This window comes from Schistocerca nitens, chromosome 5, assembly GCF_023898315.1.
Source record: "Schistocerca nitens isolate TAMUIC-IGC-003100 chromosome 5, iqSchNite1.1, whole genome shotgun sequence".
Taxonomy (NCBI): domain Eukaryota; kingdom Metazoa; phylum Arthropoda; class Insecta; order Orthoptera; family Acrididae; genus Schistocerca; species Schistocerca nitens.
This window is the reverse complement of record NC_064618.1, coordinates 406,658,972-406,674,068: the sequence shown is the minus strand read 5'-3', so window position 1 is coordinate 406,674,068 and position 15,097 is coordinate 406,658,972. Positions and strand designations below refer to the sequence as shown.

Sequence of the window (15,097 nt, the reverse complement as noted above, 5' to 3'; positions counted from 1 at the left end):
TCAACGTCTTAAAATGAAATGGCATACATGATCCATTTCCTTTCCTCTACTCCTTTCTGGGTTCTTCACTCCTTTTGCCACACAGTGTATTTCATGCGTTTATATAAGACTGTGCAAATGGTGACGTGTAGCTACTCTGGTAACGAAAATACTGGATGGGCAGCTAAGACAGAACACCAGAAATATACCCAGAATTAATAAATATATCGGGGCGCGATTTTTACCAAGTTATAGCGCACAATATGGCGAATTTTCTGACGTTCGCAAGTAATTTTTGTTGTTTATAGTCATCGAATTACGAGACCGACAGTGTTTACATTCCCTCTAATGGAACTATATGCTTTTTTCTGTGGAATTCGAAACAAGCATCTAAGATAACTTCAACGATATAATAAGAATGGGACTTAATCAACTACACTCCTGGAAATGGAAAAAAGAACACATTGACACCGGTGTGTCAGACCCACCATACTTGCTCCGGACACTGCGAGAGGGCTGTACAAGCAATGATCACACGCACGGCACAGCGGACACACCAGGAACCGCAGTGTTGGCCGTCGAATGGCGCTAGCTGCGCAGCATTTGTGCACCGCCGCCGTCAGTGTCAGCCAGTTTGCCGTGGCATACGGAGCTCCATCGCAGTCTTTAACACTGGTAGCATGCCGCGACAGCGTGGACGTGAACCGTATGTGCAGTTGACGGACTTTGAGCGAGGGCGTATAGTGGGCATGCGGGAGGCCGGGTGGACGCACCGCCGAATTGCTCAACACGTGGGGCGTGAGGTCTCCACAGTACATCGATGTTGTCGCCAGTGGTCAGCGGAAGGTGCACGTGCCCGTCGACCTGGGACCGGACCGCAGCGACGCACGGATGCACGCCAAGACCGTAGGATCCTACGCAGTGCCGTAGGGGACCGCACCGCCACTTCCCAGCAAATTAGGGACACTGTTGCTCCTGGGGTATCGGCGAGGACCATTCGCAACCGTCTCCATGAAGCTGGGCTACGGTCCCGCACACCGTTAGGCCGTCTTCCGCTCACGCCCCAACATCGTGCAGCCCGCCTCCAGTGGTGTCGCGACAGGCGTGAATGGAGGGACGAATGGAGACGTGTCGTCTTCAGCGATGAGAGTCGCTTCTGCCTTGGTGCCAATGATGGTCGTATGCGTGTTTGGCGCCGTACAGGTGAGCGCCACAATCAGGACTGCATACGACCGAGGCACACAGGGCCAACACCCGGCATCATGGTGTGGGGAGCGATCTCCTACACTGGCCGTACACCACTGGTGATCGTCGAGGGGACACTGAATAGTGCACGGTACATCCAAACCGTCATCGAACCCATCGTTCTACCATTCCTAGACCGGCAAGGGAACTTGCTGTTCCAACAGGACAATGCACGTCCGCATGTATCCCGTGCCACCCAACGTGCTCTAGAAGCTGTAAGTCAACTACCCTGGCCAGCAAGATCTCCGGATCTGTCCCCCATTGAGCATGTTTGGGACTGGATGAAGCGTCGTCTCACGCGGTCTGCACGTCCAGCACGAACGCTGGTCCAACTGAGGCGCCAGGTGGAAATGGCATGGCAAGCCGTTCCACAGGACTACATCCAGCATCTCTACGATCGTCTCCATGGGAGAATAGCAGCCTGCATTGCTGCGAAAGGTGGATATACACTGTACTAGTGCCGACATTGTGCATGCTCTGTTGCCTTTGTCTATGTGCCTGTGGTTCTGTCAGTGTGATCATGTGATGTATCTGACCCCAGGAATGTGTCAATAAAGTTTCCCCTTCCTGGGACAATGAATTCACGGTGTTCTTATTTCAATTTCCAGGAGTGTAGTATCAAGATAACAGCGCCGCAAACCACTGTCCCGCCTCATGAGAAGAGGTTCACAAACGTTTGCCTTCTGATACCAAATGAAAGCAAATTTATAATTCAGGTATGCTTCGTGTTTTTATTATGGGATGTCCTCCAAAAACTGTGGCAGCGGCATATCTTAGACACTCGAGATACTTGAATGTACTTGGATTCCCATCAATGAAATGTAGCAAATGTTGACAGGTCAAGAACGTTGTTTTATCAACTTCTTTCAATTTTCTTGATTTTCAGTTGACAATTACTGCGTGTTGCGAAAACTGAGTTGCTCATACTTTGCAAACGATGTTTATTCCTTATATAAAATTTTGCATAGATATGGTGAGTCACTTTGAAACTTCATAGATAACATTCGGTAACTGTAATCAATTTTGGAAGTCATCGACACATGTTGTAGAGGCAGTGACACGTGAAAAGGATGAAATACGATGAAATGCAATGTTCGCAGAACACTCTTCTGGTTGATCCCTCTCGTAATTCCGAAATGCTTCTTAGTGACATTATGTGCTACTGCTGTTAAAATGCTAGTTTCATTTCTTTTTTCAATTGCTGTTATTTTTCTTGGCGCATTTCATTTTAGAACATTTTTATAACGTTTGTAAAGACAGATCGTGAGTAATTAGCACTTTAGGGATATTATACACCATACAGCCGAACCGCTGCTCTAATATTAGGGTGGTGCACCAGACCGTAGCGTTTTTATTTTAATTGTTGGTATCTCGTTTGATATGGGTTTATTAATCGGTTGTCATTTCTTATTTGCAGTTCACTGATCTTGTTTGAGTTTGCATATTGTCATTTTGACGTTTGGAAATAAAAAGTGCAACTGTCGACGTTAGAAAACAGAGTTGCAAGTGGAGAAATAGGGACGTGACCGACGTATTCTTCTGACTAAGTTCAGCAGAGGGGTGACAGCAGCGGAGACAGCCAGAAACATTTGCACCGTGTATGGGGATAATGCCACTAGACTGAGCACGGCAAGGAATTCGTTTTCTAGTTTTAAGGAAGATCGTTTTGACATTAGTGGCAATCTACGTTCAGGAAAACCTTCAGGGTTTGAAGAACACAGTTTAAACGCATTAATCTACAATATTCCACGTCAGTATTCTCGAGAACAGGCTGATTTGATGAACTATGATCAGTACACCATTGTGTGACATTTGCATGTAATGGAGAAGGTTAAAAAATCTGTGGTGTGGGTACCGCATGCTCTAAGCCAAAATCATAAAATGTGCGGGTGTGCATCTCTGCTTGCTCGTCTTAAATTGTCTCGTGAAGAACAGCGCCCTTTCCTACCTTATATCGCTCCCGGTGAAGAGAAATGGTGTCTTTATGCTAACGTAAGGAAACGAAAGGAATGGTTGAGCTCAAACAAAGCAACAACTCCCGTACCAAGACCTGTGTGCATCCACAAAAGATAATGTTATGCATCTGGTGGAACAGTGATGGTGTGCTGTACTACGAACTGCTTTACGCTCCTGACATTTATTGTCAACATCTGAGACGTCTTCTTGCAAACGTAATCCGAGAACAACGACCAGGAGGTCTGCGTGAAGTGATGCTACTCCACGCCACCGCTCGCTCACATTCTGCTAGACTGACAAAAAACGCTACACAGTCGTTGGGTTGCGAAGTCATTCCGCATCCACCTCATTACGCTCTCTGTCGAACAGCCTTCAAGGAAACTCCTTTCCGGATGAAAATGCGCTCCGAACATGCCTCGAAGAGTTCTTCACCTCAAAGCCACGTGATTTCGACAGTCGCGGAATCGTAAAGTTACCACAGCGTCGAAAGACTGTTGTAGACAGTGAAGGAGAATTTATTATTGATGACTTGTCTCTGTTACCTGTATCTGTTGAGTTTATTAAACTTACGGAAAATCGCTAGGAACTTACGCACCAACCCAGTAGTTTGGCGAAATTTACCGTAAACGATACTAACTTTTTCGACTATCATATACGTTGTGAGTTTCTAAATAGCTTCACAAGCAACAATTACCTGATTGCTACCACAGCATAAAACAGACCGATGGGTTTCAGACGCACAGGTAAACAATAGAACCATACCTGAGTTATCGTGTCTGCTTACGCCTGGTTGCCGGCCTGTGTGGCCGAGCGGTTCTAGGCGCTTCAGTCTGGAACCGCGCGACCGCTACGGTCGCAGGTTCGAATCCTGCCTCGGGCATGGATATGTGTGATGTCCTTAGGTTAGTTAGTTTTAAGTTGTTCTAAGTTCTAGGGGACTGATGACCTCAGATGTTAAGTCCCATAGTGCTCAGAGCCATTTGAACCATTACGCCTGGTGTAAGAGAACAGACTTTTGTACAACCTCTTCTCTTGCCGGTGGGACAGTGGTTTGCGGTGCTGTTATCTAGGTACTATTTGATCAAGTCCCATACTTGTTACGTCCTTGAAGTTCTCTTGGAAATTTCTTTCAAATGCCACAGAAAGTATATAGTTTCTTCACAAAAACACAAAGTCCATTTCGTAATTCGGTGACTATAAACGACAAAAATTACTTCCGAACGTAAGGAAATTCTCCTTATCGTCCGCTACAGCTTGGCGAAAACCACTCTTTGATAAAACTGCTCTTTGTAATACACTGACGGGAAAAAATCACCACACCAGAATTAATTAATATAGAGTAATGAAACTTCGGGAATACATTTGTCTAGATAACATATTTAAGTAATTAACATTGCAAGATCAGAGGTTCATCTAAGCTCGAGATAAGCCATTTCAGATGTAAAATACTGTTAAATAAATGTTGAATGTGAGTTTGCAAATGGACATGCATTGTTCCGTACAGGTTCCGGTTGTCAGTTTGTGGGATGGAGTTCCATGCCTGCTGCACTTGGTCGGTCAATACAGGGGCGGTTAACGCTGTTACTTGTTGGGGCTGGGGTTGTCGTCCGATGATGTCCGATATGTGCTCGACTGGAGACAGATCTGATGATCGAGCAGGCTAAGTGACAAATGGTTCAAATGGCTCTTAGCACTATGGGACTTAACGTCTGCGGTCATCAGTCGCCTATACTTAGAACTACTTAAACCTAACTGAAGGACACCACACACATCCATGCCCGGGGCAGGATTCGAACCTGCGAGCGTAGCAGCAGCGCGGTTCCAGACTGAAGCGCCTAGAACTACTCGGCCACAGCGGCCGGTCTCCGATTCTTAACCATGCATTTATTGTAATAAATGTGAGTTTACAAGCCTTAAGGACAGTCTTATCTGTGATAAGGTGTTCCTTGATATTTGTAGTATCGTGGTATTACTTTACATCTTGAATCATTGCGATACAGTGCAGTGTTTTCTAGTGGTGACTTGTTGGAATCTTTTTTAATAGTCAAACGACTGCACCGAGGAGCGATTAGAGGACCTGCTAGACAGCTGCGTTATGCAGGTTGCATGCGAATCAGGCGAAATACAATTCAGGTCGTTCGGATACTTTTGAGCATGACTGTACCATCACTCTCACAGATCTTGAAAGAGTTGAAGAACCGGATCCGTACTGCCATAACATCCGTGACGAAGGACATGCTTGCCCGAATATGGAAGGAATTTATCAAAATGGTTCAAATGGGTCTAGGCACTATGGTACTCAACATCTGAGGTCATCAGTCCCCTAGACTTAGAACTACTAAAACCAAACTAACCTAAGGACATCACACACATCCAAGCCCGCGGCAGGATTCGAAACTGCGACCGTAGCAGCAGCGCGATTCCGGACTGAAGCGCCTAGAACCGCTCGGTCACAATGGCTGGCGCTAAGAGACTAGTCGACACTCTATAGAGCATGTTGGATTACAACAGTAGTATGTTGGCGGGCGGTATCCTGTTGTAAGACACCCCCTAGGCCGGCCGAAGTGGCCGTGCGGTTAAAGGCGCTGCAGTCTGGAACCGCAAGACCGCTACGGTCGCAGGTTCGAATCCTGCCTCGGGCATGGATGTTTGTGATGTCCTTAGGTTAGTTAGGTTTAACTAGTTCTAAGTTGTAGGGGACTAATGACCTCAGCAGTTGAGTCCCATAGTGCTCAGAGCCGTTTGAACCATTCTTGAACACCCCCTAGAATGCTGTTCATTACTGATAGCGCAACAGGTCGAAGCACCAGAGTGACGCAGAGATTTGCAGTCAGGGTGTGTGGGATAACCACGAGACTGCTTCTGCTACCACACGAAATCACACCCCACGTCATAGTTCCAGGTGTAGGTCCGGTGTGTGTATCACGCCGCCAGGCTGGCTGCAGGTCCTCAAATGGCCCCATTCTAACCAACATACGGCCATCTCTGGCACCGAGGCAGAACAACCTTTCATCAGAAAGCGCAACAAGCTCCCACCCTGCTCTCCAATGAGCTCTGGCTTGACACCAATGAAGTTGCAAATAGCGGTGGTTTGGGGTGAGTGAATACACGGTGCAGGGCGTCAGACTCGGAGCTGTCATTGAAGTAACCGATTTTAACAGCTCGTTATGTCACTGTGGTGGCAGCCCTACGCCAAACACTACGGTATTCCCTATCGGCAGTGCCACGCGGCCGTCCGGAGCTCCGTCTTCTCGCCACCGTACATGTTGCCAGCAACCATGTGCAGTAGCTACATTCCTGCTAGCTTCTCGTAGCCGTATCGTACCACCTCGTTTAAACTCAATGAGGTGTTGATTTTGGCGTCTTTGTCGCCTTTAATAAATTCGTGACTAACATCAACTCACCTCGTCCAATCTCAAAGGTAACTAACGTTTATGACCGTTATAGCGTGTAGTTAAAGCAAACCCCATTTGCATCCTCATAGTGGAGCTTCCAGCGACTAGCGACTGTCACGAAATATGAATAGACATCATATTTCAAATGTAGAAAGACGCCTATCAACTAGTCTGGAGACGTCCGACACAGCGATGGTGTACCAATCTGCGATACGACGCGACAAATAAAACTAATGGTCTGGGATCCCATTTCTTTTCATATCACGATCTCTCTGGTTACAGCTATGTAGATATTATTCTACGCCCCGTTTTGTTGCCCTTCATGGAAAGCCATCCTGGGCTTTCATTTCAGCAAGATAATGGCCGTTCACACAAGGCGAAAGGTTCCATTGCATGTCTTCGTGCTTGCGAAACCCTACCTTGGCCAGTAAGGTCGCTGGATCTCTCCCCATTTGTAAACGTATCGACCACTAAGGGCAAGACCCCTTCAATATCTCGTTATTCTATGTAACGCGCCAATTAGAATTAGGCACGATATTCTACAGGAGACCGTCCAACAGCTCTATCAATTCCAAAGCTAGTAACTGCTTGCATAAGGACCAGAGGTGGGCCAACGCATTATTGAGTTGCACAATTTGTCTTCTCGTGCATAAATCATCCAATATTTCTGAAATAGTAATCATATGTTTGTCTGTACATGGACGTCTCATGTACTGATTTTCGTCCCAAATGGATAATTCCTATTTGGTGCTTCGGCTTTTTTTTAAATTCTTTTTTATCTTAGACAGTGTTTTTGGTGCCCTGTCTTACCTGCCTCACCTGTGTAGTATACTGCATACACTTTATTCTGTCTGCTGTTGTAACCTTCTAAACTTTCCTAATTATTTTCCTATTGTTATCATTAGGCCCGGAGATGACGGTGTGGTTGAAACCAATCACCTTACATAAAGAAAATATAGCGATCTAGACATGAAAATAAAAAAGATTAGCTCAATTGGTTTCTGAAGCACGCTGATCTCCCTCTGTGAACATAGAAAGGACAGAAGAACTCTCTGTTAGATATCTGAATGATGCGAAAATTTGCAGTTGACCCAAAATTACGAAAAGTGTGAGGTCATCCACATGAGTGCTAAAAGGAATCCGTTAAACCTCGGTTACACGATAAATCAGTCAAATATAAAGGCCGTAAATTCAATTTCGAGGGGCGTTCAGAAAGTAAGCTCCGATCGGTCGCGAAATGGAAACGACTATGAAAATCCGATAAAGCTTTGCACAGATGTGTTGGGTAGTGTCTCTAGTATAACCCCAGTTAGCATCACGTCGCTCTTCTCATTTCTGAGCTCGCAGTGAGTGCGTAAAGATGTCTAGAAAATAGTGTCTGCCGCCAAGTACGAGGGCCTGGTGAGAAATTTCGCCTGAGGCTATGCAGCTAATATTACATAACTGTCGTGCTGTTTCTTCTTCAAGACAATTCTCAGCCGCATTCTGCAGGGGCAATGAAGATGCTCCTGCATCGTTTTCAAATGGAAATGTGAGATTACCCACAATACAGTCCGCAATTGTCTCCCCCTGAGTTTCATCTCTGGTCACATGAACCGCTGTCTTTGAAGACAACATTTTGACACAGGCAACGAGGTGTAGGCCAGCGTGGAGAATTGGCGGAAAGCACTGGCGGCTGCCTTCTATGATGAGGCTATTGAAAAGTTGGTACAACGCTATGACAAAAGTCTAAGTCAGAACGGCGACTACGTAGAGAAGTAGCTGAAAGGTGTAGCTAATTGTTACAAGTAAAACATTTCTGATGTTCACTGTGGTTTCAATTTGGCAATCAATCGGAGCTTACTTTCTGAACAGGCCTCGTAAATACCTAGGAATTACAATTACAAGCAACTTAAATTGGAAGAAACAAAGAAAATGTTGTGGGGAAGGCTAACCAAAGATTGCGTTTAATTGGCAGGACACTTAGAAAATGTAACAGATCTACTAAGGATGCTTGTCCGTCCTCTTTTAGAATACTGCAGCGCGGTGTGGGATCCTTACCAGATACGACTGAGGGAGTACATCGAAAAAGTTCAAAGAAGGGCAGCACGTTTTGTATTAACGCGAAATATGGGAGAGAGTGTCACTGACATGATACAGGATTTTGGCCGGCCCGGCGCTTCAGTCCGGACCCATGCGGCTGCTACGGTCGCTGGTTCGAATCCTGCCTCGGGCATAGATGTGTGTGAGGTCCTTAAGTTCGTTAGGTTTAAGTAGATCTACGTTCTAGGGGACTGATGACCTCAGAAGTTAAGTCCCATAGTGCTCAGAGCCATCTGAAACATTTTTTTTATACAGGATTTGGGCTGGACAGCATTAAAAGAAAGGCGTTTTTCGTTGCAACGGAATCTTCTCACGAAATTCCAATCACCAGCTTTCTCCTCCGAATGCGAAAATATTTTGTTGACACCGACCTACATAGGGAGAAACGATTACCACGATAAAATAAGGGAAATCAGAGCTTGTACGGAAAGATATAGGTGTTCGTTCTTTCCGCGCGCTGTACGAGATTGGAATAATAGAGAATTGTGAAGGTGATTCGATGAACCCTCTGCCAGGCACATAAATGTGATTTGCAGAGTCTCTATGTTGATGTAGATGTAGGTGTACTGGTAAAATCGATTTCTGCAGAAAGCCTGTGACAGACCGTTTTCTTTTCTTCCAAGAAGTGGCAGTTGTTCAAAATCGCCGAACCAGATAATCAACGGCCATGTGTCGCCGAAAGCGCGCGGTGCTTTTCGTCGTCATTTCCTTCTCTATTTTCATTACTGTTCTCAGACTACATCTTCAAAGAAGTGTAATACTGTCTTATTAACACGTATCTGGCTGTGCGGTAACGAATCAAAATATTTGTCTCATGTTACATGCCACGTAAATTAAATTCAAGTCTTCCTACTGAAGGAAAGGTTCGTGAACTGACCGAACGATGTACGTTGCAGTACAGTGATATTCTCAATGTATCTTCCGCGCTTGTCTCAACGCACACGTAATCACTTTCGTTGACTACCACCGCCATCACTGAAGGCACAGTGATGAGAGCTTACATGTTTAAGTAAGATAAATTTCCATTTAAACTTTCAGAATGATCATGTTGCCTGTCCCGCCGGAATGACGTAAAAACCTCGTCTAAAAGGGTCAACTACAGCCCTCAAATGTGGACACTCAGTCTTGGTGTGAGCACCGTACACTTTGTGTCTGAAGCAGCACTGGGCTGTGTGTTTGTGCCGCAGATCTGGTGCCGGCGGCGCAGCAAGGCGCGCTGCCCCGGCTCTCCGCGGGACCTGGAGTGCCTGAGCGAGCAGCGCTGGGGCGAGATCCTGGAGCGCGCCGTCTCCTCCAGCAGCCTCCAGGCGCTGCAGAGGCTGTACGGGCCCCCGGAGCTGCCGCCCCCGGCGCCGCCCCCGCGAGCACTGCCCGAGCCGCCGCCCCCCGCCGGTTCGCACATGTGAGGCCTGGAGAGCCGGCCCCGCGAGCTGCCGGACGTCCTCGAGGGCACGCTCGTCTGAGGCCGTCGCCTCTCACCAGGAGTAGCAGCTGCCGGGTGTCGCTGATGGCGAAACTTGCCCGAGCCCGTCGTCATTCGTCAGGAGTAGCAACTGTTGGGCGCCACCGTTAGCCACGCCCGTCTGATGTGGTCGTTATGTAAGGACGTCACCATCGCCACGAGTAGCAGCGCCAGATGCTGAAGTCCAGGCTCGTCTGAGGCAGTTGCCATGACAGCAGCAGCAGCTGTCACACACCCCTGATAGCCACATTTGCCTGTGCTGTCGCCATTCACCAGGAATAGCATCCCCCACGCGTCACCGACAACCACGCTTATCTATGGCCCTCAGGATAACAGCTGCCGTACACCAACAATGGACACTCTTATCTGAAACGATCGTCCCTCACAAGGAACCAAAGGTCGTAGAAGAGCATACTCACACGAGGTCATCACTATTCGCCACCAGCAGCAGCTGCCAGACTTCGTCCGTCTGAGGCCATCTGTAGCCAAAGGAGCAGCTACTTAAAACATCTATAGCACGACTCTTTTCTTCCTTCAAGTCAAGGAGGAAGAACAGTGTCGATTGATGCTTCATGCACACAGAATTATAGCTTTCCAGGTATTTTCGAAACCTTGGCCATCTGAGGTACTTCAGTCCGTTAATTATAGAAACGACTAGGCGTCATCGATGGCATTGCCTTTATGGAGCTGCCGTCATTCTGCAGGAATAGTAGCTCCTTGGGATAATTGCCGGCACGAAAGCCGAGACTGACATTTTCCAATCATACTGCAGGATGCTGTAAACCATCTAGGCCACACATTCTAGTACGCAGTCATCACCAAGCGTGGGCAGCAATTGTAACACGTTAACAGTGCCTTGAAAGTCTCAACCATCTTCGTGCAGCAAAATACGAAGTTGGTCCTAATGTGTTTCGTGGACTACGAATGCAGTTAACTTGTGATCTTCAAGCGGTTTTTGGAGGCAGTACATGGCTTACCTTGGCAGTTGTATGGGCAACCACGCAGACTATGGTGGCCTTGAAGCTTTTCCAGACCTATAACATCTTGGGTTCGAAGACGTGGAGTTTGATGCCAGAAAAGCCGTTTACTCTGTCTACATGAAGAAGGAAGAAGCTCAATGCAGACGAGTATCTGTTCATATGGGCCAAAGTAGGCAATAATAATTGTAAAATAAAGATCACTAGTGACTGTATGTTCTATTATAGAACTGACAGACAATGACGAGCAGGCTGTGTTCACCCATCAACTGAAGCAACTATTGCTCGTCAGTGATTGAAAGTTGGTCCCGTAGGCGTCTCCAGCCTGACAGAGATTGTAGGAGTGCACATCTCCGTACAGCCCTGTAGACTTTAGTCTGGAAGGAGTATAAGGGTCTCAACTGTCCAACATAAGTATTAGTTTCCGGGAGTTTCTAGGGAACATTTAATGGGAGCGCTGTCGTGCAGCAGCAATAATACATCCCTACAATTATTACAACTGTATTTCAGAGAAGTATTACTAGGAATACATTGGACATTAACCTTAATTCTTCTGCCTACTGTAAGTAGAAAGCTGATTTTATTCTCTACCTCGCTGCCCATAATTAATTTAAGGAAGGACACCCGAACATCTGCGTAGTACGAAAAACTCTTTCCTGGTCCTGTGTCATTACGTGAGTACTTAGTCCAAAGGAATATCTAATTTCCAAAACAAAAACAACTCACCTACTGTTACACTCACCACTTTGTTGTCAGATACTACATACTAATTACCATGAGATGTCTTATTCCATAATGTCTTCGAGTAAAGTTTTTATTTGCTCTCTTAACGTGGTTCCAGGAAATCGCAGATCAGTACTAACAGCCAATCCGCCACTAAAACTAAAAACTGAGCCACTGAACACGAATATTCCAGTTTGATACAATCGCGAGTGAGGTGTAGATCAATCAGAAACTTTTCCCAATCCCATAATTCAAATTTTATGTAAATATAAACAGACTCATCTGGCTCGAATAATCAAATCAAAACCCTGTCTCTTGACACACATGGTGGATAATTGCTACCTTCTTCTTATCATATCATTTTTACGTAGTGCATTATTGACACTTGAACTTTACATTTCCGCCAGCTACAAGGCTAGTAGATAGGACATTAGCATTTCTCTGGTTTTTTATAGCTTGTGCAATCTAGAACTAGTATTAACCCAAACGGTCAATGACTAAACATAAAAAGAATTAAGTTACACTTCATGTAATACAGCTGAAATCCATTTGACGTGATATGCAAAAAGGAAAAGCTAATCTAGATAAGAACCGAGTGTATCCGTTGCATTATGGGATTCCACGTTGCTGTTTCGGTCATGAGTCCCATTTTCTCAATTCCTGTCGCCAACTATCTGCCTCATTACGACTGCTGTATCTTACGTTGCCAACAATGTGCTTCATACAGTCACATCTAGATACGTGCCTATGATTCTTTCCTTCCAGTGTTCCTTCAATTCTTCTTCTTCTTATTCTTGTTTTGCAAATCCTGTATTAGGTCTTATGGCCTGTTTGGTCCTCACCATCTCCCTTGGTCTTCCAGCACTCCTTTTCCAAAATGCGTTGTATTCCATCGCTTGTCGAGGGATTCTCTGAGATGTCATACGCAGTACCTGCTCTTTCCGACCCTGATTTCGTTGGATTACTTTTTCACGTAATGACTGTACCCCCAATTCTTTCCTTATTCCTTCATTCCTTATTCTGTCTTCTCTTGCGCCGCCTTTCATTGACCTAAGTAATTTCACTTCTGATGTTTCAAGTTGTCTTACTTCTTTTGATCTTAATATATAACCTACTGGCCCCTATAGTACTGCGGGTAGTGCCATGACTTTATAAAATTTCATTAAGGTTTCTCTTCTCCTTTTACGGTTCAGTGTTCTTATCGGGCAACAATATGTTGGTAGGTATTAATTTTCTTACTTATGTATTTCTATTCTTCAAAAGTTATATTACATCCTAGGTACTGGAAAGGACATTTGGTATATTAGTATATCATTGATGATTATGTTAGTTCTTAAGGGATATTTTCCTACAAAGACCATTTTTTGTTGATATCTTTAGATTATAATTTGTTTCATCTTTTTGTAATGTAGCTTCACTGTCCTGTATGATCACCTGATCGTCGGCAGAAAGAGTCGTATTTAAAAATTTGCCTGGACTAATTCTTATACCTTCAAGAATTTTGGCGTTCATCTATTCCCTGACCAAGTCATCGATGTTGATATTAAATAGTGTTGGTCAGACTACAGCTTTGCCTTACTCCCTGGTTTGTATCCATTTCTAGGTTCAGCTCTTTGCCAGTATCTATTTTTATTTTAGTGTTTTTGTATTAACCTGGGCGTACTTTTATCACGTGTCTGAAGAAACCTCTTTCCTGCATTACTTACCAGAGACTTTTCTGTGGATGAGATCCGATACATTCTCAAAGTCGATAAATGCTAGGTGTGTCTCCAAATCGAATTCTCGACTTTTGTGTATAATTTATTTCAGAGCTAAAACATCGTCAGCAGAAGGGCTTCCTTTACGAAATACTGCTTGCTGTTCTAATAAAACTGAATCAGAGATGTTTCGAAGCCATTCAATGAATATTTTGTTTAAATTTTTTTAAGAAGCATTCAGAAGACTGATTCCCCTGTAAGTTACTATTGTCTACTTTTTTAAACGCTGATATAATTTTAGCGCATCACGATTTTTCTGGTATTTCATCTGCATTCTAACACTTGTTACATAGATGGAACATTATGAATTCTAGAAATGTGCCCCCATATATTTTCAGTTATGCAGTAATTCTGTTAATCCAGGTGCTTTTCTGTTTTTTGCTTCCTTGAATGCCTGTTTTAATTGTGTCAAATCTATCAAATCTGTCCGTTCCTCTGCGTTCTCTTCCGTTGGCTCTTCTGCAGTCGGGTTATTCCATATTTCATTTAGGGACTTACTAGTCTTCTGAAGTAATAATATTAATACTTGCAGTATCTTTGTCTTTTTTTTTAGCTGTCTGATCAGTTTATATGCTGCATCCTGTCGGCCGTGTACGTCATGTTCAACTGTACTTGTAAATGCAGCCCATAAAGATCTATGTGCCTGTCTTACTGTTCTTTTGGTTTAATGTCTGATGTCATTAAATTTTTCTCTAGCTTCCTCAGTCTGTTTCTGTAAGAACTCCCTATATGCTTTATTTTCGTTTTTGTATGGCGCCTTCTATCTCTTCGTTCCAAATCTTAAGTCCTCCTCTACTACCAACATTTATTAACACGTGCCCACTCATTCTGTTTCTCTTATTCATTATGTTATGTTCTTTATTAGTTAAGTTTTGTCGTTTACTTTCTGCAGAGCGTCTTCATTCTTTACTCGATCAGTCCATGTGGTCTTCGACACTCTCTTGTAACATCATATTTAAAAGGCTTCTGATCGTTTTATTTCCAGTGTACTCCACTGTCCATCTTCCGCTTCTTGCAAAGAGCTACATTCGAAACGTAGACTACCATGATTTTTTCTCTGATTCCGAGAAATTCCATATCACATGTGTTCCTCTGTGTTAGTTTTTGAGGGGTTCACTTCTCAGCCATAGGGCATAATGTTCCTGCTACATTCATATATGCAGTTTCCAGACAGTACAAGGTTCTGTCGATAAATATCAAAAATGTTTTGATAGTAATATGTACTTCATAACTTGTACAAATGTTGTCACATTAGAATCATGAGTAGGTACCGTTGTTTAACCTGAGAAGCAATGTTTCGGCACCTACATTTCTAAGATATTCACAGTCGTTACAATACTACCGTAACATGTTGTCGATAGTAAAGCTCATGAAACCCTATACTCTGATGAAGTAACGTACTTTCGCGGTACTATATCCATGTCTTTCCAGTAAACAGCTCTTTCAACTGAGATATCAGAGTGAAGTGCGATCTTCGTATCCCCGTCCGTGCTAGCTTATGTTTCCACGGTTTCCCAAAAG

General features: G+C 44.6%; 1 protein-coding gene across 1 annotated transcript in view; it reads left to right on the top strand.

Annotated features, from left to right (window-relative positions):
* The window catches only part of LOC126260497 (uncharacterized), a 54,037-nt gene extending 43,974 nt beyond the window's left edge, over positions 1-10,063 (top strand). The window contains exon 3 of the mRNA XM_049957826.1: positions 9,845-10,063. Coding sequence (XP_049813783.1) covers positions 9,845-10,063 — 219 coding nt within the window. The remainder of the gene's footprint in view (positions 1-9,844) is intronic.
* The last annotated feature ends 5,034 nt before the right edge of the window (positions 10,064-15,097 follow it).